At 44.7% G+C, this 26,374-nt stretch overlaps 2 protein-coding genes across 3 annotated transcripts in view; both read right to left on the bottom strand.

Moving 5' to 3' along the window:
* Positions 1 to 26,374, bottom strand: part of LOC126248044 (uncharacterized) — a 557,758-nt gene that overhangs the window by 241,692 nt on the left and 289,692 nt on the right. The window lies entirely within an intron of this gene.
* The window catches only part of LOC126248043 (uncharacterized), a 706,800-nt gene that overhangs the window by 607,930 nt on the left and 72,496 nt on the right, over positions 1 to 26,374 (bottom strand). For both annotated transcript variants that reach the window (XM_049948671.1, XM_049948672.1), the window contains exon 2: positions 12,519 to 12,706. In XM_049948671.1, the coding sequence (XP_049804628.1) occupies positions 12,519 to 12,706 (188 nt within the window). The remainder of the gene's footprint in view (positions 1 to 12,518; positions 12,707 to 26,374) is intronic.

The following is a 26,374-nucleotide window of genomic DNA, read 5'->3' as shown; positions in this document are numbered from 1 at the left end:
TCGAGGTAGCGGTGAAGTGGGGATTTTCCCGTACGATCTTTTCACAAGTGTACCGTGAATATCAGGACACCGGAAAAACATCGAGTCTCCGACATCGCTGCGGCCGGAAAAAGATGCTGCAAGAACGGGACCAACGACGACTGAAGAGAATCGTTCAACGTGACACAAGTGTAACCCTTCAGCAAATTGCTGCAGATTTCAGTGCTGGGCCATGAACAACTGTTAGCTTGCGAACCATTCAACGAAACATCATCGATATGGGCTTTCGGAGCCCAAGGCCCGCTAGTGTACCCTTGATGACTACACGACGCAAAGCTTTACGCCTTGCCTGGGCCTGTCAACACCGACATTGGACTGTTGATGATTGGAAACATGTTGCGTGGTCGGACGAGTCTCGTTTCAAATTGTATTGAGCGGATGGACGTCTACGGGTATGGAGACAACCTCATGAATCCATGGACAATGCATGCCAGTAGGGGACCGTCCAGGCTGGTGGAGTCTCTGTAACGGTGTGGGGCGTGTGCAGTTGGATTAGTATGTGACCTCTGATACGTCTAGATACGACTCTGACAGGTGACACGTACGTAAGCATCCTGTCTGATCACCTACATCCATTCATTCATGTCAATTGTGCATACCGACGGACTTGCGTAATTTCAGCAGGACAATTCGGCACCCCAGACAACCAGAACTGCTACACAGAGGTTCCAGGAACACTCCTCTGAGTATAAACACTTCCCAGACATGAACATTATTGAGCATATCTGGGATGCCTTGCAACGTGCTGTTCTGAAGAGATCTTCACCCCCTCCTACTCATGGATTTATGAACAGCCGTGCAGGATGAATGGTGTCAGTTCCCTCCAGCACTACTTCAGACATTAGTAGAGTCCATGCCACGTCGTGTTGCGGTACTTCTGCGTGCTCGCGGGAGCCCTACACGATAATAGACAGGTGTACCACTTTCTTTGGCTCTTCAGTGTAAATGTAACAGTTAGGAAGCCTTTTCTGAAGGTGTATGTGTGGAGAGTTGCTTTGTACGGAAGTAAAATGTGGACAATAATCAGTTCGGACAAGGAGAGAATAGATACTTTTGAAATGTGGTGATACAGAAGTATGCTGAAGATAAGATGGGTAGACGAGGAAGTACTGAACAGAACTGGGGAGAAAAGAAATATGGCCGGCCGAAGTGGCCGTGCGGTTAAAGGCGCTGCAGTCTGGAACCGCAAGACCGCTACGGTCGCAGGTTCGAATCCTGCCTCGGGCATGGATGTTTGTGATGTCCTTAGGTTAGTTAGGTTTAACTAGTTCTAAGTCCTAGGGGACTAATGACCTCAGCAGTTGAGTCCCATAGTGCTCAGAGCCATTTGAACCATTTGAAAAGAAATATGTAGTAGAAGCTGACTACAAGAAGGGATCGGTAGATAGGACACATTCTGAGATATCAACGAATCATCAGTTTAGCTTTTGGATGGAAGTGTGTTTGTGTGTTTGGGGGAGGGGGGGGGCGGAGGGGGGGGGAGGGGAGAGCAAAATCTGTAGAGGGTGATCAAGGATTGAATACAGTAAGCAAGTTCAAACGGATGTAAGTTTCAGTAGTTATGCAGAGATGAAGAGGCTTTCACAAGACAAACTAGGGGAGAGAGCTGGTAAGCGCCTTCAGACTTCTCGCATCGACGGTTCAAAAGAGATGAAAGGAAGGAAGGTAACTTAGGTTTCAGCCTCCTGTCACCGACAGCGTCATTAGAGACCGAGCATAAGACCAGTACAGTGAAGGATAGGGAATGAGGCTGTTAAAGGAAGCATCCTGGCATTGGTTTTAATTGGTATAGGAGATCCAAGGAAAACCTGCGGCACATGGAGTTGCATCCCAGTCCTCCAGGACGAGAGTCTTACGGCTTACCACTGCTCCATCCTGTTTGGCAGCAGAGACGGCTGGCAACTGCAACTGGTCACCACGTGGTCCACAGCTCGTGATCGTGCAGTAGCGTTCTCGCTTCCCACGCCCGGGTTCTAGGGTTCGATTGTCTCTGCCTCGTGATGACTGGGTGTTGTGTGATGTCCTTAGGTTAGTTAGGTTTGAGTAGTTCTAAGTTCTAGGAGACTGATGACAATATCTATTAAGTCCCATAGTGCTCAGAGCCTTTTTTTTTTTTTTTTTTTTTTTTTTTTGACCACGTACTGGAATGGGCGGAGGCTCAGCATGACGTTTCCACTGTGCCCAGGTGTCCTTATCACACTGTCCTTACACGTTAGGGTACATCCCTCACTATCTCCGACATCTCGACTTCTGACATTGCCAGGGCTGCGATGCCATATGCTAATCAGTGTGGTCTTCAGTTCAGATTAGCTCCTTTTTCATCGCGGTATATTTCTGGAATGACTTTCATGTCTACTTTATTAAACAGTACTTGTGAGATACCATAACCTTATTACGTAATTATGTATGTCAAACTCGGTGTATGTGCCTCCCAGCTTCGCTCTTTGCTGTGCACGCTTTCACCATGCCTACTACCATTATTCGTGCATCGTATTACAATCTTCCTATGGGCATTATCATATACCTTGGAGCAATCTATAAAAGTTTCAAGAACGGGTCTGTTGCATTCCTAGTACTTCTCCCAGATTTACCTTGTTGATAATATTTTATATAAACTTAATCCTCTCTGATACGGCAAAGGGCTTGGAAGATCAGTTGAACAGAATGGGTAGTGTCTTGGAAATAAGTTATTAGATAGAAAGCAACAAACTAAATCGAGGTCAATGGAGTGCATTCTCATTAGGTCAGGTGGCGGTGAGGGAATTAGATCACAAATAAGCAACGAATTGTACCGGTAGTTGAAGAGTTTTGCAGTTTCTGTAGCAAGATAACTGATGATCGTCGAAATAGAGAGGATGTAAAATGCAGACTGACCATAACAAGAAATGTGTTTCTGAAAAAGAGGAATATCTTAACATCTGACACAAATTTATACACTGACTCCTACATGAGGTAAAAATAACTCGCGGAAAATTTCTTCTTAGGGCCACATGAAATAAATTCAACTCATAGACATACTGTCATTTAAAGCTCCGGGGTGGCGTGGAACCTGGCAGCAGCATGCTGTGAATCTGTGCTACAGCGGATCGTGGCCCCAGTGACAAATCGCCGTTCGTGGCATACGGATTCCAGGAGCTCAAGAAAAGTTAAAGGTACCTGTAATTGTGAGCTATATACAACGCACGAGACTCAGTCTTCTTTGACCGTTTCCTCATTTTGTTACTTAGTTATTATTTACTTTTATGTATACTCTGCCTTAGACAAAGACCAAAGAGTTACGCAAATTGGTCACAAATGCAGACGCAGTGATATGTCGCAGTGGTTAGCACATTGGATTCGCATTCGGGAGGACGATGGTTCAAACCCGCGTCCGGCCATCCCGATTTAGGTTTTCCGTGATTTCCCTAAATTACTTCTGGCAAATAATAGGATGGTTCCTTTGAAAGCGCACGGCCGACTTCCTTCCCCATCCTTCCCTAAACCGACGGGACTGATGACCTCTCTGTTTGGTCCCCTTCCACAAATCAATCAACCAATCAAAATGCAGAACTGTAAACTTGGGCGGCCGATGGATGAATGTGTGATGCAGCAGCGCAATGTCACAGTGCTGCTGACAAGGATAGTAAGCAGGAGACATGTCGATACCAGGGCATAAAGTCTGTACGAATTTCATTCCGTGCACTTTGTTGGACAGTAACTACGCCTCGCAGACAGCCCAAGTGAAAAACATACGCAGATACCAGCATGTGAGAGAGGACGTGTAATTGGGCCCAGAGAAGCCTGTTGGAGTAATCGGCAAATAGCTCGACATTTGAATAGGAGTAATGCCACTGTTCGAATGGGTGAACCGTGGCCAATCACAGCGTGAACAAGGAAGCGGTTGACCCAGAGAGATGACAGAACGGGCAACTGGTGTTTCAGTGATCACGAGGACCGATAACAGGTGACTCACAAAAAGAGGCGCACTCGTTGCGCCGACTATCATTGACCTCTGTACACCGACTAACCCATTTACAGTGGTGTCGGGCACATTCAGGATGGAATCTCATTGGCTGCAGTAGAATTGTCTTCAGTGGTGAGTTCCGCTTTGAACGGAGACGCGTGGGAGGGTGGCGGGATAACTACACGGCTGTGGCTCCCTGTCATACGCCCACCAGGAGCGACAGTGTGGGGAGCCATTTCATTTTACACTAGGACTACTTTGGTTGTAATCTATGACACCCTTATAGCACAGCCGTACGTCGATGATATTCTACCCCCAATTTGGTTGCCCTTCACGGAAAGCCGCCCTAGGCTTACATTTTCGCAAGATAATGCCCTCCCGCACACAACGAGAGTTTCTATTGCTTCTCTTCGTGCTTGCCAAACCCGACCTTGGCCAGTAATGTACTCGGATCTCTCCCCAGTTGAGAACGTCTGGAGCATTATGCGCAGGGCTCTCCGACTAGCTCGGGATTTTGACGACCTAACGCGTCATTTGGGCAGAAACTTGCGACAGTATCCCTAAGGAGTACAGCCAACTACTCTGTCGATAAATGCCACCCGAATACCTGCTTACATAAGGGTCAGAGATGGACCAGTGATTTATTAAATTGCTCAATTTGTGAAGTTCTATCTCTTCAATAAATCATCCAATTATTCTCAAATTTTAATCAGATGTTTGTGAGTACATGTACATCACATATACCGGTTTCCTTCCCATTCGGATAAATCCTTCGTTGCACGTTGTTTTTCATTTTCCTTAGATTGTATCAGTTACACAGTACAATATAAATTACTTAGCAGTAAAATTTCTATTTACGTTCTCTTGCTGACATTGTAAAGAAAATTAAACTAAAAATATTACTCGATAACGACGTTTTGTACCTCTAATACCTGTATGAGCTGTGCTTTGTGTAAAACCATTCTGCACGAAAATACGAGTCACAATTATTACATTTCCATGCAGTTTTTTTATCTAACCGTTGTTCACGTTCACACTTAATTCTTTCATAGCACATTGCGTACCTACGCCTGTCTGCTCCCGTGTTCACTTTCAGTTTCACTTGCAGACTCACCTGGTAAAAATTCATCCGAGTTAACATAAATAATGACGCATTATCATCGCATCGCTTCGTCCAAAAGCTCCTGCAAATGCTTTTGTTCATCTTCAAACTTACGCGTGATATTTTCTTGCTTATCACTATCAGAAGATTACAACGCCAACAATACGAAATGAAGACTGTGGCAACAATGAAGGATAGCTACAATGTGACTATACACAAATTCCATTATGGAATGAAAGACTGACAGGAGTACCAACCGCTAATTATTAGCGACATAGTAAATGTCACCCCTGATGTACTTCCTCAGGAGCCATGTGGGTCACATATAACTCGCACAACAAAATGTAATACAAGGTAATAAACTGAAATGTTTGTTATCTTATTTACACATAAATATTTTATTTAGCGCCAAATAAAGCAGAAAACAAAAAAACAAAAAAATACCGAAATAGCTCCATGGGATCTGTAACAAAAGTGTGCTATGTGAACCAATGTATTAAGTGATAGCAGATGTGGTGCTGTCCGAAGATAGAGGTACCAGAGCAATGTTGTTACGTCGTAAGACAGCCACAACAGAAGACATTCGCTGCAAGCTGCATCGACAAATGAGTGACTCGAGTGTAGCCACGCCCAGAAACGTTTCACTACGCTGCTGCTCTTCTACATATGGCCGAGCACAGTACCACTCAGCTCTGTCTGCAACCATCGACTAAGACGACGTCATAGTCTTCTGGTAGGCCAGCTGTGTGATAATCGTATTAGGCAGAACTCTAAGTGAAAGTTACTGTTAAATGTACGCTGAGTGAGAGACTTCTGTTTTGCCTGTATCAAGTGATGCGTTAATGTTCAGAGACAGTTGTAAATATTCATGACATTCTTGTGGGAATGTATTGTACAAAAGTTAAATAATTCTTCTTATCTATATTATAATATAGTGAACTAATATCTTATGTGTTATAGTATCCACTAGGCCGCCTGACGGAGAAAAGTAAAGAACCCACCATTGCCCTAGAGAGTGTACTTTCGTCCAGTACAACACGAAGTCTCTTCTGAAGGTGTTCCTTTGGATTATTATCTTATTTGATAGTGAAAAGTGGACGATAAGCTGTGTAAACAAAGAGAGAATGGAAGCTTTCTAGAATGGAAGCTTTCTAAATGTGGTTCTACAGAAGAATATTGAGGATTAGATGGGTAGAACGAATAGTTAACGAAGGCGTACCGAATTGAATTGGGGGGAGATAAGACCATAATGGGGCAACTTGACCAAAATTAATGATCGGGTGGTACAATTCACCCTCAGACATCAAGGAATACTCGAAACTTCCTATTAGATTAAAACTGTGTGCCGGAACGAGACTCGAACTTGAGAACATTGCCTTTCGTATGGAAGAGCTTTGCTGACTTTGTTTTTAATAAACGCCTACTATGTGAGCAAAATGTTGCAGGTAATGAGAAAACAAATAAAAATCTCTATTGTTTGAAAGTAAAAGACGACGTTCTTCAAAAATAAACAATATTTCTTGAAAACCTAAATAAGTATACTTTCTCAACACTACTTATTTTTGTTTTCTTAACGTAAATAAGTATGCTTTCTCAATATCACTTTTTTTTGTTTTTTAACGTAAACAAGTATACTTTCTCAACTTCACCAACATCACTATCTTTTTTTTTTTTTTTTTTTTTTTTTTTTTTTTTTTTTTTTTTTTTTTACGAGAACGCATGAGAAAGAAAACGAACAGGCTGCAGATGCAGAGCCGTGAATAAACATGTTTAAGGAAAAAATTTAGAATATGAAGATGCAGCGCCATGTTCCACTTTGTCGCGCCGTCAGAACAACGTCAATTCTATCATTGGAAGGGTAGCGTGGGATCGTCCAGTCTTGGCTGGCGGTTTGGCGAAAATACTCTGTAAATAGTTCGCGGAAGTGGCCCGACAGTTTCGATGTCGGCGAAGGGTGTGGAGGGTGTACGTGAAGACGTCTCCAGAAGTCCGGCGGATGTCGTCCCAGAAGAGGTGGTTGATGGCCATGCCACTGATCCGTGACGACGTGCAACTTAGGCGATGGAAAGTAGGTCGAGTGGGGATATATCAGCATGGTAGGAGAGACGTGACGTCGGGGTACTCAAAGATAGAAAGCCACAATCTTCTGTACAAGGCTCCAGACAGCTGCTGCTGCCCCACAGTTAAAATGGTGTAAATCTGTATCTTCGACATTGTACTTGAGGCACAGGGGTGAGTCCACCAGCGCGAAGCAACGCAGTTTCTGTCTTGCAGCATATTTGCCATTGACGAGAAGGTACCACGTCGCGGTGGTGTCAGTGGGATGGTATGGTTGATGGATCGCTGTCCAAACTGTAGGCCATGAAACATGGGGGAGACGTGCTTCGACGTGGTTTCGGGGTGGATACGATCGGAGCAGTGTTGCAGTAGCGCCCGAAAATTGATCGCCGAGGTGCGACGAATGACTCGCGTGTACACTAATCCGAGACAACGGAAGGTGTTTCACTGTAACGGCTAATTCATTGCATCATAGCTTGTACGTCGGCCGCTGAACGAGCAATGAGGGTCTAGGCTCGGTGGCGGAACACGTGCTCCCAGAGTGGAATACCCGTCAACTGTCGCCGCAATCCGCAGATGAGTGGTTCCTTCGCAGTGGCATAAAGCACCGTCGACAGTGGGCAACCGTGCCATACTGAACGTTCGATTCGTATGGGTTTTGCAAGTCTGCCGTTGACGAGAAGCGTGGACGTTGCCCCTCAAAGGAGCCACATAATCACCTGTGTGAACGTCAGGGGAACCGCCATCACTGCATTGAGGAATGCACGAGTGACACAATCAAATGGTTGATTGAAGTCGATGGAGATTAAAGCGACTGGTAGTCGCAAGTGTGTTGCCACAGCGATCACATATCGGTATTCGTTGAGGGCAATCTGTCTATTATTTTCACCATCTAAGGATGTCTGTTCGTGGGAAATAATTTCTCGTAATACATATTTGAGTCGCACAGCTAGAAGGCGTGTGAAAATCTTGAAATCGGAATTGAGTAACGTAATCGGCCAATATTTATCGAGTCGTGTTCCTCCTGCAGGTTTCGGGACTGGTATGAGTAAGCCTTCCACGAATGTTGGTGGCCGCAGTACCGCGCCAGACAAAAGTTCCCAGTACATGTCTGTCCATCGTGGCAACATCAAATCCCGGAAGGTTCTGTAAAATTCGAGCAGTAAACCATCCAGACCGGGAGACCAGTTCAGTGATCATTTGGTCGAGGACATCACCGGTGCTTACTTCTGCAGTCAGGCAGTTGCTGCCACGGTGTCTAGTGTACAATGGTTCTTCTGGGGGGCAACCTCAGCAACAGCCTCTGCACTGGCCGGTACTTCTTGGTAGCGAAGTCTGTAGTGCAAGGCGTCGTCCATCAGGTAGGTCTAAAGTTGACATTAGGGCCTGTCGGTCTTGGCATACATTTTGAACAATATGATGCATAGAAGGTTCTTCATCGTTAATCCCGTCTCAGCAGCGTGCTCGTATAACGGCTCCTTCGAGACGGTACCTGGTCACGGTTAAAATTTTTGCCTTGGTGCGCTGAGCTTCTTTTAGTCAGTCCACGCACTGGGGACGGTCCACGAGCACGTGTAGAATGCTACAGTAGAAATCTGTTGTGTGGTGATTCCACCTGGCTTTGGATCTGTCATAGTGCGTCAAGGTGCTTCGGATGGCCGGTTTGGTACTCCGTAACCACCACTGCAGTGTGATCTCGTAACGCATGATGCGTTTAAGACAAGTGTGCCATGTGCCAGCGACCTGTTGTCGACATTCAGGGTCCCACAGTAGCGTGAAATTGAGTTTCCGAGGGCCTGCTCAAAAATGGTTCAAATGGCTCTGAGCACTATGGGACTAAACATCTGAGGTCATCAGTTCTCTAGAAATTAGAACTACTTAAACCTAACAAACCTAAGGACATCACACACATCCATGCCTGAGGTAGGATTCGAACCTGCGGCCGTAGCAGTGGCGTGGTTCCGGACTGGTGAGCCTAGAGCCGCTCGGCCACCGCGGCCGGCCAAGGTCCTGCACCGCGCTATATAGATTGTCTACAGAAGTTGATGGTACAGATGTAGATGTCCCGATCCGAAAAGAGAGACAGTGAACGTTCCACGTCAAGAAGAACGGGTTCTAGAGCGTCAGTCGGCTGGTGGAGTGGCTCGTGATGTGTGTATGCTGCGGGCAGTCGCCGTGTACCATTCTCCAAGTGCCGATTAGACGAAGGTGCAAAGTTCTGTAAATGTGGGTATCGGTCTATATGCTCGAGAACACATTTGAAATCTATAGCCACGATGAGATGATTGCATCTGCCAAGGAACAAAGGCGTGATGTCTTCTGCGTAGAAGTGGAGCGATCCCTCCGTTTATTTGCCTTGATGCGGGAGTTGAGATTTATGATTCTGATTCTCTCAACTGTTATGGCCACCCCTCGCAGCCGCTGAAAGATACGCGACATCAGAAACTGCAATCCCTTCTCGGATGAGGATGGCTGCACATATGTGTTGCATAGCCTTCAGGGCGGCGTACGTCTCGTACCCATAAGACCTGGACCAAGTTGCTGTCCTCAGTTTTTGTAGTAGGCCGATGTCGATGTCCTCTGCTCTTTGCGTTTCGCGGAGCAGTTGAAGTTTAACGTGGAAGCCGATATTAGTGGTGTTGGTGGTATGCCTGGTGTGGGAGCCATGATGTCGATACGCTCGTAGCTGGTGAAGGTTGCCGTGGTGGATTGTGGAAGTCCATAGTGGTCGCATTAGTCGTCGTGGAAACACTCCTATTTTTAGTGTCGGTTTAACGGAGCAACAAATCTCATTTCCGCATTGGGTGGAGGTGGTAAATCCCCGTCATCCGCCCACGAAAACGGCCCGTCAGTTTCAATATTATTGGGAGGAGGCAGTGCTGGCCGAGTCGGCTCAATTGCTTCGGCGACGACGGGCGTGCTATGTTCCGTGGCTTCTGGGCGCAGGTCTTACTCACGATCTCTGTTTGACGGCTCACCGTCTTGTGGAGGACGTGTCTCCATGGCAGCGAGCGGAAAAAGAGCTATCGTGTATACCTTCAGATTTATGAGCCACCTCTTTGTCCTGCGGAGGTGGTTCAGTGGCCGATTCTGATATCTTGCGGCGTTTTTTTCGTCGTTTAGGCGACTTTTGCTTCCAGCAATGTGTAGCAGTGTCTGAGGAAGGAAAAGATTCACATCGTTCCGGTACAAAAGCCGCAGGTGCTATGATGCAGTCTTCAGTCTCCATAAGACTCTCGCTGGTATCCTTGAGATTCTAGCGTGGGTGTGTTCCGTTGTTTGCGGGTGGCACTGCCGGTGGCAAGCTGCTGTGACACGTCTGGGTGTATCGGTCCTGAGAGACGCTCACGAACTGCGTTTTGAGAGGGCTGGACGTGCAGTGTCGCCGCATAGGTGACTGGAAGGACGGTTGTAGTTAAGTCGGTATTGGTATCGTCATTACGTAGTTGTGTGATGCGGGGTTGCAGGCATTCATTACGGACGTGGCCTTTTGTGCCACAATCGAAACATGTTCGAGGTTGTCTGTTGTAAATTACCACTGCACGGCAGCCGCCTACAGAAATGTAAGATGGGACGTACCGTTTAAGATCTACTCGGACTTGTTTCACACCATTAAGCACCGGATACGTCGTGAACTGTGCCCTTGTCTCGGCTACATGACTTCGGACTTTTCTGTGCGGGCTTAGCGCCGCAATGACTTCATCTTCATTCACCTCGAAAGGCAGTTGGAATACACGGATCGTTCGAAGGCCAAGTCCTGGGTGGTCCACATCCACAGGCCGGACGTTGCCATCGGAGTGTCGAAATTTTAGTCCACGTCGCTTCCGTCGAATAATCTCGTTGCAGGCAGCGTCGAGAGTTATCTTAACATAAACGACGCAGCTAATGATCGATAGGTGTATGCCGATGGCGTCGTCATGGGGATCTTCTATTTTCGCGTAGGGAGCGTTCGACTGTCAGTGCTTTGGGTCGTGCGTATTCCTTTGGAAAGGTGAACTTGAGAGTGTTACTCGTGCAAGAATTGGCCATTATAATTTGTTCGACTGAGAAGCACGTAGACGCGGAAGTAAACGCGTGCGCAGCGGCGTGGACGGCCGAGCGCGGCGCGGCCCGCACTGCTGCCCTGCCAAGACAGAGCGCGCTCACTGGCCTACTCACGCCCAGCCCTCACAGCTATAGTTCCGTTACTGCCTCGTCTCCTACCTTCGAAACTTCACAGAAGTTCTCCTGTGAAACTTGCAGGACTAGGACTCCTGCAAGAAAGGTCATTACACAGACACGGTTTAGCCACAGCCTGCAGGATGTTTGCAGAATGAAATTTTCACTCTGCAGCTTAGTGTGCGCTGATAAGAAACTTTAAAACTGTTTGCAAGTCGGAGACTCGAACTCAGGACCTTTGTCTCTCTTGGACAAGTATCTACCGACTGAGCTACCCATGCACGACTCAGGGGCCGTTCTCATAGCTTTACTTCCGTCAGTACCTCGTCTCCGAACTTCACAGAAGTACTCCTGGGCATAGCCACAAACTGGGGGATGTTTGTAGAATGAAACTTTTACTCAGCAGCAGAGTGTGCGTTGATATGAAACTTTAAAACTGCGAGCCGGACCGAGACTCGAACTTGGAACCTTCATCTTTCGCTGTCCAGTGTTCTACCGACTGAGCAACCCGAGATCGAGTTACGGCCTCTCCTCACACCTTAATTCGGCCAGTACCGCACATCGTCTCCTACAATGCAAACTTCACAGAAGTTCTCCTACGAAACTTGCAGGAGTAGCACTTCTGGAAGAAAGGATAGAGTGGATACATGGCTTAGCCGCAGCCTGGGGGATGTTTCTAGAATGAAATTTCACTCTGCAGTGGAGCGCGCACTGATATGAAACTTCGGGGCAGATTAAAAGTGTGTGCCGGATCGACACTCAACGTCCTGGCAGTTTCATATCAGTGCACACTCCACTGCAGAGTGACGATTTATATTCTGGAAGGAATAGTCGACTTGGCTATCGAGGGAAGTTTGTGGGGTGAAAATTGTAGAAGGAGGTTTCGCTACAGCAAGCAGCATCACGTGCATGCAGCTACCAGAGACGAAGAGAATTGTACGGGACAGATTAGGTTTGTGAGCTGCATCAATCCAGTGGTTGGACTGGAGACAACAACAACAATTTATCTTCCTGTAAGGAACCTCGCCTGATAATTTTCAAGTATCTTCCTCAGTTTATCTAACAAAATTAGTGTAGGACATTTAGCAGCAAAATCACTTCATAGTTGTTACAATTCATAACGCTGAAATTTTGTACAGTTACCAGCTATCATTAAAGACAAGTACAATTCTTAAAATCATATTATTGTTTTACTGTAGAAGGTAAATAATTATTTACCTGTAACAATGCTTCAGTTCCATTAGACTGAACGTCGAGATCGCAGTTCAGATCCCAAGAGGAGGCACTGTGTGTTGGCTTATTGACGCTAGTCTGGACAACAGCCTTATACTGATATGTGTAAGCTTCATTCTCGAGGAAGAGGCCATGTGTGGGAGCAGTTGCAGTGAGCAGCGTCCAGAGCAAAGCTGTGCAAAGAAATATTTGCTTATAACTTTATCACGTTTGTGCTCTATAATTCAAAAAATGTTCAAATGTGTGTGAAATCTTATGGGACTTAACTGCTAAGGTCATCAGTCCCTACGCTTACGCACTACTTAAACTAAATTATCCTACGGACAAACACACACACCCGTGCCCGAGTGAGGACTAGAACCTCCACCGGGACCAGCCGCACAGTCTATGACTGCAGCACTAAGACCACTCGGCTAATCCCGCGCGGCAGTGCTCTATAATTATTTAGTCGCAAATGTCAATGTAAAAGTGTACCTGCAGATAATACGAGGATGACAAAATTCTTAAAGCTTTTTAAATAAAACAAAAGTTAGTAACATTCTACATATTTATTCTTCATGTCTATGTATTTTCAGGCCTCTGCCACTAGAGCGCTCCGAAGTGTGGGGTGTAACATAACGTAACTACAAGGGTGACAATTATTGAACTATATCAAAGAAAACGCAAATTAGTTATGTACATACACTTCATTCAACATGTAAATGTCACCACAGATATTAGGATTTAGGTTATGACATGCTCAATATGCTTGCCAACATTGGCGATGATGAGGTGCAGACGAATAGCGAAATTCTGCATGTACGAAGTTTCGGAACATCGATGCTGTCGATGACCTTCTGAATGGCTCTTTTCTGCTCACCAGTGGTTTTGGGGTTATTGCTGTACACCTTGTCTTTCATGTTCCGGCGTAAAGTCAAGCGCCGGCACGACGAGCGAGAACGTTAGAACAGAGAGGGCTGTGAGACGACGTCAGCCAATAGTACGCTGACAGCAGCGTCGTCTACACGAAGAGGACATAAGCCTGGCCGCGGCCTAGTTGAAGACGAGCCGTTCTATGAACGCAACAGCACTGATTCAGGAACTATGTTGTTTCGCATGTATTACGAATTGTATATACTGAAGAGACTTCTTATTTGTCTGCCTCCCATTGCTTGCGGCACTTCTGTATGACACAAAGTACTGTAATCATTTCCTTTTGTAATAAAAATTCATTAATACGAGTTGCTCGAATTGTTAGTTAGCGATCCGAGATTGCAGGTTTCCTGGGCACCTTACATTAGACGAGTGGGCAGGACACAACATATAATATAGCCCCACAAAAAGGAGTCGCATGTGTTCAGATTCGGAGAATATGGCGGCCAATCGAAGCCCGTGCCAGTGGCCTCTGGGTACCCCAGAGCCAGAATACTGTCCCCAAAGTGCTTCTCCAGGACATAAAACACTCTCCTGCTTCGATGGGATCGAGCTCCGTCTTGCATCAACCACATCTTGTCGAAATCAGGGTCACTTTGGATAATGGGGATGAAATCATCTTCCAAAACCCTCACGTACCGTTCGGTAGTTACCGTGCCATCAAGGAATATCGCACCGATTATTCCGTGACTGGACATTGCACACCACACAGTCACCCATTAAGGGTGAAGAGACTTCTCGATTGCGAAATGCGGATTCCAGGGCCACCAAATGCGCCAGTTTTGCTTGTCGCTGAACCCATCCAAATGAAAGTGGGCCTCAACAATAAGGGGCGTGCACATGCGCATACTAATTCTCATCAGGCCCCGCGGCCAACCGTGCAGTTTGTATGTCCTAACGCAAACCGTTCAGAAGTTATCACAATTTTACTTCATATAGTTCAATAATAATTACCCTGTATCTGCGCGTAAGAAACAGCTTGTTGTAATCGAGTTTCGAATTCGAAGAGTTCGTCCAAACATTGTACACCCTCTCCTTCAGCACGACAACGCAAGACCACACGTGAGCACTGCAACATCCGCAGCAGTGCGACGTCAGCGGTCATTCTTCATACAATCCCAACACGACTCCATTCGATTTTCATCTGTTTCCAAAACGTAACGAACACCTTCGAGGACTTCACTTTCATAGTGACGAAGTGGTGTAAGCAAAGATGAGGTTGTAGCTCCACCAAAGCAGTCAAAATTTGCGCTGTGACTGTTCACTCGCTGGGAGAAATGTGTTCACCGCCAGGGTGACTATATCGAGAAATAAATATGTGGACACGAAGAATGAAGATTTATAATGTTAATAACGTTTATTTTATTCAAAAATCTTTAAGACTTTTCACATTAAAAAATCAGTGACATTACTTTTCAGCATGGCCTCGTATAAGGGGCAGTCAAATGAGAGTGAAAGAGAAGGAAAAATTAAGTAAACTGTTAATTATTTCAAAAGTAATCGCCGTGACTGTTGATACATTTATCCTACTGTGAGGCAAGAAGGTCAGTGCCTTCACGGAAAAACGTTTGAGGTCGCCTACGGAACCATAATTGTACCCCGGCGTCCACTTCTTCGCCCAAAGCAATTCGGCGGCCACGAATGTCTTTCTTCAGGGCTCCAAAAATATGGAAATCGCGTGGACTGTGTGGAGGATGTCTAAGGGCTTCCCAGCGAAACTTCTGCAGCGTAGTCGTAACAACCAACCATGTATTCCCGCCCAGGTTTACTGGGAGGCTCTTCTACATCCTCCACACAGTCCCTCTCTCTCCCCATCCGATTCCCATATTTTTGCAATCCTGGAGAAAGAGTTTCGAGGCCGACGATTTTCTCTGCACTAAGGGGTGCACGCCTGGATACAGTAATAGTTTGCTTTTCAACCGCAAACATTTTTCCATGAAGGCATTGGCAGTCCTGTCGACACAGTGGGATAAATGTATTAACAGCTACAGCGATTACTTTTGAAATAATACACTGTTCACTTACTTCTTAGGGACCACTTTATTGTCTGTCTGCCTGACCGTTTGACTGTTGAGACACCTTTTTCTAAGGAACGACCAAACGCATGAAGTTCAACTTTATTTTACACACTATGGTCTATGATCCCTCGGGAATATCAAAAGTTTTAGCTTCTACGTTAATGCAGTGAAAAGATACGGCCATTTATGTCACATATTTTGATACTCGCAAACTCTCATCAATAGCTATAGAGTATCTCCCATCGACCTAGAATCATGAAATTTCGCAAGTGGCAAGGTTTCACAGGACACGAAAGGAAAAAAAAAATGCGAAAGTTGGTAATTTGCAATTTTATCACAGGAAGGGGAGCAGGGGGACGGCCGCTCCGCCCTCCGACACCGCCTGACCTGCTGACGGCGTTCCCATCTCCTTTATTAACCATTCGAAAAGCTATCTCGTTTAGCTGAGAGTGGCTAATGGATGCTATTCATCTGGTAATCTGATGCACCTGTCTAGAGGCTTTCCTAATGTTCCCCTTGTAACGGGACATCCTCCTCTAGCATTACTTTTCCTCAGCAGTAGTTGTCGAAACTAGTATTGTTTTTCGAATTTTGGACAGGTCAATATTATTTCAGTTGCTTTTCTGAAAACTTTCATATAATTTTATACACAGTACGTTATATTTCAAGCTAAAATTTATGAAAAGGAATTACTTTATAAAATATTTTAGTTACGATACTATAATCCATAAGTACTAGCTCTGAATGTACAGTTAAAATTATTTTTGTACAAACATTTGAAATTACGAATTATTGGCACACTTAAAATTTCTATTATTAATTATGCAATACTGTGCTGTTTACTGCCGGCCGGTGTGGCCGAGCGGTTCTAGGCGTTACAGTCTGGAACCGCGCGACCGCGACGGTCGCAGGTTCGAATCCTGCCTTGGGCATGGATGTGTTTGATGTCCTTAGGTTTAAGTAGTTCTAAGTTCTAGGGGACTGATGACCTCCGAAGTTAAGTCCCATAGTGCTCAGAGCCATTTGAACCATTTTTGTACTGTTTACTATGTTTACTTCTTGGTTCATTTATGAAACAATAATCGAAATTGATAATGTAACGAAAACCAGTAAGAATTCATTTGTTAAGAAAAATTGTAAACCCTTTGGAAAATCATTATTTCCGCAGATTGAGGGTGTCGTAAGCTTGCCTCTGGTGTGATCGGACGTATTTCTGTACACTACTGGCCATTAAAATTGCTACACCAAGGAGAAATGCAGATGATAAACATATGATTACATTTTCATGCAATTTGGGTGCATAGATTCTGAGAAATCAGTACCCAGAACAACCACCTCTCGCCGTAATAACGGACTTGATACTCCTGGCCATTGAGTCAAACAGAGCTTGGATGGCGTGTACACGTACAGCTGCCCATGCAGCTTCAACACGATACCACAATTCACCAAGAGTAGTGACTGGCGTACTCGAGCCACTTGCTCGGCCACCATTGACGAGACGTTTTCAGTTGGTGAGAGATCTGGAGAATGTGCTGGCCAGGGCAGCAGTCGAACATTTTCTGTATCCAGAAAGGCCCGTACAGGACCTGCAACATGCGGTCGTGCATTATCCTGCTGAAATGTAGGGTTTCGCAGGGATCGAATGAAGGGTAGAGCAGCGGGTCGTAACACATCTGAAATGTAACTTCCGCTGTTCAAAGTGCCGTCAATGCGAACAAGAGGTGACCGAGACGTGTAACCAATGGCACCCCATACCATCACGCCGGGTGATACGCCAGTATGGCGAGATGAGTACACGCTTCCAAAGTGCGTTCACCGCGATGTCGCCAAACACGGATGCGACCATCATGATGCTGTAAACAGAACGTGGATTCATCCGAAAAAATGACGTTTTGCCATTCGTGCACCCAGGTTCGTCGTTGAGTACACCATCGCAGGTGCTCCTCTCTGTGATGCAGCGTCAAGAGTAACCGCAGCCATGGTCCCCAAGCTGATAGTCCATGCTGCTGCAAACGTCGTCGAACTGTTCGTGCAGATGGTTGTTGTCTTGCAAACGTCCCCATCTGTTGACACAGGGATCGAGACGTGGCTGCACGATCCGTTACAGCCATGCGGATAAGATGCCCGTCATCTCGACTGCTAGTGATACGAGGCCGTTGGGATCCAGCACGGCGTTCCGTATTACCCTCCTGAACCCACCGATTCCATATTCTGCTAACAGTCATTGGATCTCGACCAACGCGAGCAGCAATGTCGCGATACGATAAACCGCAATCGCGATAGGCTACAATCCGACCTTTATCAAAGTCGGAAACGTGATGGTATTCATTTCTCCTCCTTACACGAGGCATCACAACAACGTTTCACCAGGCAACGCCGGTCAACTGCTGTTTGTGTATGAGAAATTGGTTGGAAACTTTCCTCATGTCAGCACGTTGTAGGTGTCGCCACCGGCGCCAACCTTGTGTCAATGCTCTGAAAAGCTAAAAATTTGCATATCACAGCATCTTCTTCCTGTTGGTTAAATTTCGCGTCTGTATCACGTAATCTTCGCGGTGTAGCAGTTTTAATGACCAGTAGTGTATAATAGGTACGAACAATGTAATTTCGGTTTGTTAATGTGAAAAATCAAAATACTGTATGATATACAAAAATGTGAGAAAATAAATTTATGCAAAAAATTCTGCAATAACAATCTTCCAATTTATTTAGTTCAAACCAACAGTGAGGACCTGATGTCAGATTTTCAGCTTCAAGAATAAGACCCCTAGACAAGAAGAACTGGAGCCACTTCAACATGACAAGCTAAGTAAACTTGAAGTTTATTGTAATCTTCGCTCCTCTCAAACCTTCATAACAGACTGCTTATTAATTATTTGGACTGGGCAGTGTTTAATGTGGACGATAGATGGAAGGAGGAAGGACGGGGGAGATTACACTCTTAGTTCCGCGCCCTCCTTTGCAAATTCTGCCACGCTTTACTAACAAAATGAGTAGGCAATGACTTTCGCTTAACGATACGCGCCATTGCCGTGTTGCAGTCATCCTACTGGTGGTGTAGTCTACAATATTTAGACGGAATAGTAAATAATTTTACTTCATACAGAAGTATGCTTGGGATGCCTACACCCTACGTTTTGAAAATACTCGTAGCAGGCACACATAAATTTCTTTTATGACCACTTGGAATAGATAGAATTAAGCTGCGAGTAATCCAGTTAACTTTCCGCATTCCTACACTGCTTTCTTGTAGAAATACCTGTGTAACAGTTCACAATTTAATTGCGCATCTGACATATGTAATACCTCAGCAGAAAGCAGCAAACCGCCCTCTTTTTACGACGAGTAGTGTAGTGGCGCTTGTCATTTCAAGTAATTGATCCTACGACTTCTATGCTGTCTTGTCCCACCTAACTGTAACCTCCGGGTAACTTCATCGGCGTGTTTCTCAATCAGAATCAATTTATGACATCTGCAGACATTTGAAAACGCTTTGTTCCATCTGTAGTAGTTCGTTTCGCATATGTTCAGGATTCGGTTAGCTCTCTTATTGGCATCTTCCGTATTCGCAGATTGTTTCGAATGCATTGTCTTGTTTCATTGGAATGTTAGGAATAACGTATCTAGGAAAGTTTTTGTCGCGGCTCCTCCCATCAGAGGTTCGAGTCCTTCCTCGGGGCCGGCCGGGGTGACCGAGCGGTTCTAGGCCCTACAGTCTGGAACCGCGCGACCGCTACGGTCGCAGGTTCGAATCCTGCCTCGGGCAGGTGTGTGATGTCCTCAGGTTAGTTAGGTTTAAGTGGTTCTAAGTTCTAGGGGACTGATGGCCTCCGAAGTTAAGTCCCATAGTGCTCAGAGCCATTTGAACCATTTTTTTGATATCAGCTGGAATGGAAAATATGAAAACAATGAATTGTTAATCTTAATAAATGGGATTTAATTGGACTATTCTGCCTGAAGGAATCGACAAACTTGTCCAGAAACGTATCAGTGTCAGCTTAGCCCTCTCCAAAAGATACATTAAGACTTTGGACATGACACTGAAGAGGGGGCAGCCGTTTCCAAGTTTCTGTGCAGTTTCTCTGTGGGCTGTATTGGGACAAAAGATCATTTTATTACGTCCTAAGTGTAACAGTTTCTAACTTTCCAGCGATATGACTTCAAGAAAAAATGTACTCTTAAGAAGAACTAGGCACCAGGAAGCAATTATCCAAAGTGACGGAAATCCGTAGATGTGATGTACATGTACAGATAAACAAATGATTACAATTTCAGACAACTTGGTTGATTTATTCAAGAGAAAGAGCTTCACAAATTGAGGAAGTCGAAAGCGCGTTAATCCACCTCTGACAGTTTTGCAAGCAGTTATTCGACGTCTCATTGATTGAGAGAGTTTTTGGATGTCCTCCTGAGGAAGTCGTGCCGAACACTGTCAGATTGGCGCGGTAAATCGTCAAAATCCCGAATCGGTTGGAGGTCCCTGCCCATAATGCTCCAAATGTCCTCTATTGGGGAGAGATCCGATGACTGCTGGCCAAGGTAGGGTTTGGCAAGTATAAAGACACGCAGTAGAAATTCCAGCAGCGTGCGGGCTGGCGTTGTCTTGCTGAAATGTAAGCACAGGATGGATTGCCACGAAGGGCAAAAAAAAAAAAAAAAAAAAAAAAACGGGGCGTAGAATATCGTTGACGAATCGTTGTGGTGTAATGGTGCCACGGATGGCAACCAAATGAGTCATGCTATGAAATGAACTGCACCCCAGGCTACAACTGCTGGATGTCGGGCCGTATGCTGCGCGACAGTCAGGTTGGTCTCCCACCACTGTCCGGAGTGTCTTAGACTCGTCTTCGGCCTGGAGCCTCAATAACTGGAGCAGAATTGTCTTCAGTGATGAGACGTGTTTGGAGACGCTCCTGACCGCGGTGGGGTAACAACCAGGAGTGACGGTCTGGGGTGTGACTTCACTTGATAGCAGGACCCATTTGGTTGCCATCCGTGGCACCCTGACAGCACACCGGCACGTCGACGATATTCTACGCCCCGTTTCGTTGTCCTTCATGCCAAACTATCCTAGGCTTACATTTCAGTTAGATAACGCCCACCAGCACACGGCGAGAGTTTCTACTGTTTGTCTTCGTGCTTGTCAAACCCTATATTGTCCAGCAAGGTAGCCGAATTTTTCCCCAATCGAGAACATTTGGAGCATTATAAACAGGGCTGTCCAATTAGCTCGGGATTTTGACGATAACTGGGCAGAATATGGCACCATACGCCTCCGGAGGACATCCAACAACTCTATCAATCAGCGTCAAGCCGAATAAATGCTTTCACGAGGGCCAAGGTGTACCCCCCATGATATGCCTTGGTCAATGGTTCAAATGGCTCTGAGCACTATGGGACTCAACATCTTAGGTCATAAGTCCCCTAGAACTTAGAACTACTTAAACCTAACTAACCTAAGGACATCACACACATCCATGCCCGAGGCAGGATTCGAACCTGCGACCGTAGCAGTCCCGCGGTTCCGGACTGCAGCGCCAGAACCGCTAGACCACCGCGGCCGGCTGCCTTGGTCAATTTGTGAAGCTCTTTCTCCTGAATAAATCATCCAGTTTTTCTCAAATTGTAATCGTTTGTTCGTCTGTACATGTACATCACATCTACCGATTTCCGTCCCATTCAGAAAATTCATTCGTGGTGCACCTTTTTTCTCCTCCCTTAGAGTGTATAATGTTTGTAGCTTGTGTGAATCCGGTTTCATAGTCCTCAGTCCTCACAGAATAATGTTTCGAGTAAATTTCACACTGTTCGAAGCAATATAATATCCTCCACGACGTTGTTTCGGGTAACATCCTTTAGTGGCAGCTTTGCCGCCAGGTATCTGGTCATTGCTGTCGATGTTACCAACAACGCTGCCAGATCTTCGTACCCTCAGGAACTTTCTTCCCAGCTTTCCAGACGAGCTCAGTACGCTGTCTTACTGCGGGTCGTTCCTACACCTTTGCTGCTTCAGATAGTCTTATCTTACGGGCCTGGACCTTTTTGTGATTCTTTCTTCTACTACCTGCTTTTATGTTTCCCATTGCCCTACCTCTTCATACGGACAATTCTTCTTCTGCCATCACTCTTCCCTCTAGGTCTGTAACATGCTCACGTCTAATGAAATTTACTGTCACTCGCTTGTATTAAACCACATTATGTTCCTTATTACGTGGTAGTACGTTACGAGTAACAAGGGATAACTGCGTGTCCCGCTGCCCTTTCCGTACGACTCTTAGGACTTCTGAACTATGTGCACTCACCAGAAAATTCTCCAAAGTACAGTCCTATTAGCCACACTGCACTATCTACAACTGTGTATGTACAGTTTCAAGCCAAAAAAGTCATATTCATCTCTAAGAACAGTCATGTTATTTAGAAGTTCAATCTAAACTTCTTGGATTGCGGCATACATAAATATTTACAACTCAGCGTGCTCCGAAGCTGCCTTGTTAATTTGTGCTCATAGCATAATAAACGCAATACCTGCTTACCTCACTTGGGTTTTCCCACATTTTATTCTATTTTCATATCAGCTGTTTGAACCCTGACGCGAAATATGACAACACTTCAGTCTCTTTTCTAAAAACCTATGTTATGGAATTCAACTACCTTGTAATTCTTCTCGAGCAATATCTCAGCCTACAAGACAATCAACATGCTAATCCTCTTTGATAAACCCAAACAGTTCCTCAGTTCCTCCATGATTCGTCTCTAATTCACTGTCAAGGTGATACTATTCTGGGAAGGTGGGCCTAGAAATGTGCAAGACGGCTAATGTTTTTATTAAACTCACGAAGTAATGCAAAACTGGAAAAGTAATGTCTGTGTCAATGGAGAAAATTAAGATTTATACAAGCTATTGGCATTTTTTCAACAATGCAGATACAAAACTGCCCCCCCCCCCCCCCCCCGAGCAATGTGCTGCCGCAATTAAGGCACAGCAGTTGCATTCGGGAAGAATACGGTTTGAATCGTTGCCGGACTGTCCAAACTTACGTACACTGTGGTTTCCCTAAATATACTTGAGGCGATTTCTGGGTTCTAATGACCGGGGGTACCAAGACACTAGCCAGTTGAAAATGTATTTTAAGTAGCATTACTTCAGCTTTAATGTGAGGAACAGATCTGATGACGCCTAGCACGTAAGATAACAATAATCAATGGGCTTTTGTAAGTAGGCTGTTTAGGTTTTTATATTGGTAACGCCACGTAGCGCTCTGTATGAAAATCACTGGCTGTGCTGTGTGCAGTCTGTGGGTAGTTTGCATTGTTGTCTGCCATTGTAGTGTTGGGCAGCGGCAGCTGGATGTGAACAGCGCGTAGCGTTGCGCAGTTGGAGGTGAGCCGCCAGCAGTGGTGGATGTAGGGAGAGAGATGGCGGAGTTTTGAAATTTGTAAGACTGGATGTCATGAACTGCTGTATATATTATGACTTTTGAACACTAGTAAGGTAAATACAGTGTTTGTTCTCTATCAAAAATCTTTCATTTGCTAACTATGCCTATTAGTAGTTAGTGCCTTCAGTAGTTTGAATCTTTTATTTAGCTGGCAGTAGTGGCGCTCGCTGTATTGCAGTAGTTCGAGTAACGAAGAAATGGTTCAAATGGCTCTGAGCACTATGGGACTCAACTGCTGTGGTCATAAGTCCCCTAGAACTTAGAACTACTTAAACCTAACTAACCTAAGGACATCACACACATCCATGCCCGAGGCAGGATTCGAACCTGCGACCGTAGCGGTCGTGCGGTTCCAGACTGTAGCGCCTTTAACCGCTCGGCCACCGAGTAACGAAGATTTTTAGTGAGGTAAGTGATTTGTGAAACGTATAGGTTAATGTTAGTCAGGGCCATCCTTTTGTAGGGATTTTTGAAAGTCAGATTGCATTGCACTAAAAATATTGTGTGTCAATTTAAGCACAGTCTTGTATAATTGTTCAAAGGGGGACGTTTCATATGTCGACCCCTTAGCCGAGGATACCTCACTGGAATCTTCTGACTTTTTCTTGTAGTTTGTGTAATTAGTGTAGCTTTTGTTTATTGCTAGCGCGTAATTATAGAGAGAATTTCCTTTGTAGTTGTAGTTTTTCATTGTTGTACACAGTTGTGGCATGCATGTAGATTTGCACCAAGTATTTCGCAGCTGCGCTTGCAATTAACTAGACATTATTTTCAATGCTATGTTAATGTGTTTTGTTATTTTGCTCTTCAAATTGTGCTTTTCTGTGTTGTCGTGTGAAATATTGTGACAATAATGGCGTGTGAAAAACGTAATACTAGACTCCAAAGTAAACTGAGAAACGACAGTGAAGACGAAAGCAGTGTGTTAGCGCCACCGTGTAATGAATTAACTAATGTTCAACATAGTAATTTGGTAATTGTGCATAGGGAAATGGAGCGGGCGGCAAACAATGGCGTAGACAGTGACACAAATAGTGAACAGGGAAGCATTATCGATCGATCTGTCGGCAACAGCTCGCCTCAGGAATCCGAAATGACAGAACACAATCTTGCAAATACTGCAGACTCAGGTTTTGGGTCCTCACCGTTTTCTCAAATGAGTCAAGACACATTTTCTGCTTGTCAAAACGTGAATGTTGCCGGTGAAAATGCACTGCCAAAAAGCATAGAGAAACACATTCCAGACACTAATACATTATTATTGCAATTAATGCAACAAATGGAACAAAACCAGAGACAAACACAGCAAAAGCTTCAAAAGTTAGACACAATGGAACAAAATCAGAGACAAACACAGCAAAAGCTTCAAAAGTTAGACATCACACTTGAACAAACACGTGAAGATTTAACTACTGAGTTACATAACATTGAACAGAAATGTCAAAAAGCCTGTAATGACGTAAAAACACAAATTTGTGAGCATTTTCAACCTATTTTTTCGCGGCATGAAAATGCATTACAGAATCACGAAGCAGCCATAAAAGAACTGCAAATTATTGTTCATGAAAATCATGAGACCTTGCAAGCTAAAATTGACTCATTTGCATCTACCGATTCGGTTACGCTACTTGCAAAAACTCAGGAAAACTTAAAGAACACAGTAGATACGATTTCAACACAAATGGACACTCTGAAACTTGGTTCAGAAAAACACACAGAGGAAATAATTTCACTATCGGATAAAGTAGCCGAACTTTCAGATCAGTTCACTAACTTATCTACAAAGGTAGATGATGATCTGAATGACACAAGACCTGTAGCTTTCACTGACACTGAAGAGTATGAACAAATTAGAAAATTCAAACAAAATCAAAATCAAATCAATACACAGTACAAAAGAGAAATCCTGGAAGTACAAGATCAGTTGGCACAAGTAATACAAGAATTACATATTTCAGAGGACACTCGCGCTCCAGTACGGGAAGAGGGACATAGAAATACGGAGCAACCACAAAATAATAACACGGGACACTTCGGAAATTATGAAAGAAATTGGCAAGGCGCATTGAATTTTGAGATGGAACCGCCGAAACGAAGTAACAATTAGCGATGTGCGACTCGCCGACACGATGATTTTGACTATAAGCTGTTCATTACTACATGTAAATTCAAAACATTTAAGAATTCTGGCAACGACATTCATCCACAAGCGTGACTCCATCAATTCTCTCATTGTTTTCCTCCCGACTGGTCATTAGGGCACAGATTAGAATTTATGTGTGGCTACTTGGAGAATGAACCAGCTGTAAGAATGCGATCGGTCATTCACGATTGTCACAGTGAAGGAGAATTTTATCATGCCTTCCTCTCAGCGTATTGGTCTCAAGCTACACAAGACCGAGTAAAACATAGCATCATGATGATGAAACACTTTGAACAATCTGAATTTTCCAGTCATAAAATATTTTGAAGACATGTTGCATAAGAATCAGTACCTGTCAAACCCATACAGCCCCTCAGAACTCATCCGCATTTGCTTAATCAAATTACCTGAACATTTACGATATATTATTGTGGCAGGACGTTGCAAAGACGACATTGAAGCTTTTCAGGGACTCTTACAAGAATTAGAAATTGACACAGACAGTCGCGGGATGCGAAAACAGGAAAACAATCACTACAGGTCACATCCGTCACAATTCCGCGACGACAGAAACAATAACTTGACACGACAAGTCTATTCTTACAACGTAAATCGTGTCCAAAACAGACACCACGCGTATGACAACCACTGGCAGAGTAATACTTACAGAGAAAGATCGCATTTCCGTATTAATGAATATGACAGAGACAATCATAGAAACAGACAATTTGGCAACCAGAACTATTATTATCACGGGAGACAGAATAACTTCAGACGCAACGGTCCACCGTGCAGTGATAATTCAGGGAGAAATTGTCCACCACTTAACCGACAAGAAAGAAACTACAGGAACTACCGACATGACGACAGACGATATAATCATAACGACAGACCTGAATTTCATCACAACTGGCGGGATTTAAACAGGGCTATGCCCTCTCGGCAAGGTGAATTTGTAGAAGTTACACCTCCAAATCCCAATAACGACGCGCGCCAACAAAGAAACAGACAATTACTCGCACCGCAGGCAGCCACTTGCGCCGGCTGGCTCAGGGAAAAATTACATAGACGCTAACCTTGAGAAAAATTTAGCATTCTTTATCGACGTATACCGCATGATAATTGCGTTCAGGTTGGAACTCTGCGTATTAGGAAGAGTATAGGTTTACACCACATCTCACATGTAAAACCGTTTATTGAGAGACAATCTGCTTTTTAACTTTGTCTTTGCCATAAAACTTTTCACTTCAAGTTACTAGTAAGCTTTGTCACACTTACAAACTGTTAACATGCAACAATGTTTTGAAGTTAACTATCCAGTCTAGAACA

This window comes from Schistocerca nitens, chromosome 3 (assembly GCF_023898315.1).
Source record: "Schistocerca nitens isolate TAMUIC-IGC-003100 chromosome 3, iqSchNite1.1, whole genome shotgun sequence".
Lineage (NCBI taxonomy): Eukaryota > Metazoa > Arthropoda > Insecta > Orthoptera > Acrididae > Schistocerca > Schistocerca nitens.
This window is presented reverse-complemented; position numbering and strand designations above follow the sequence as displayed.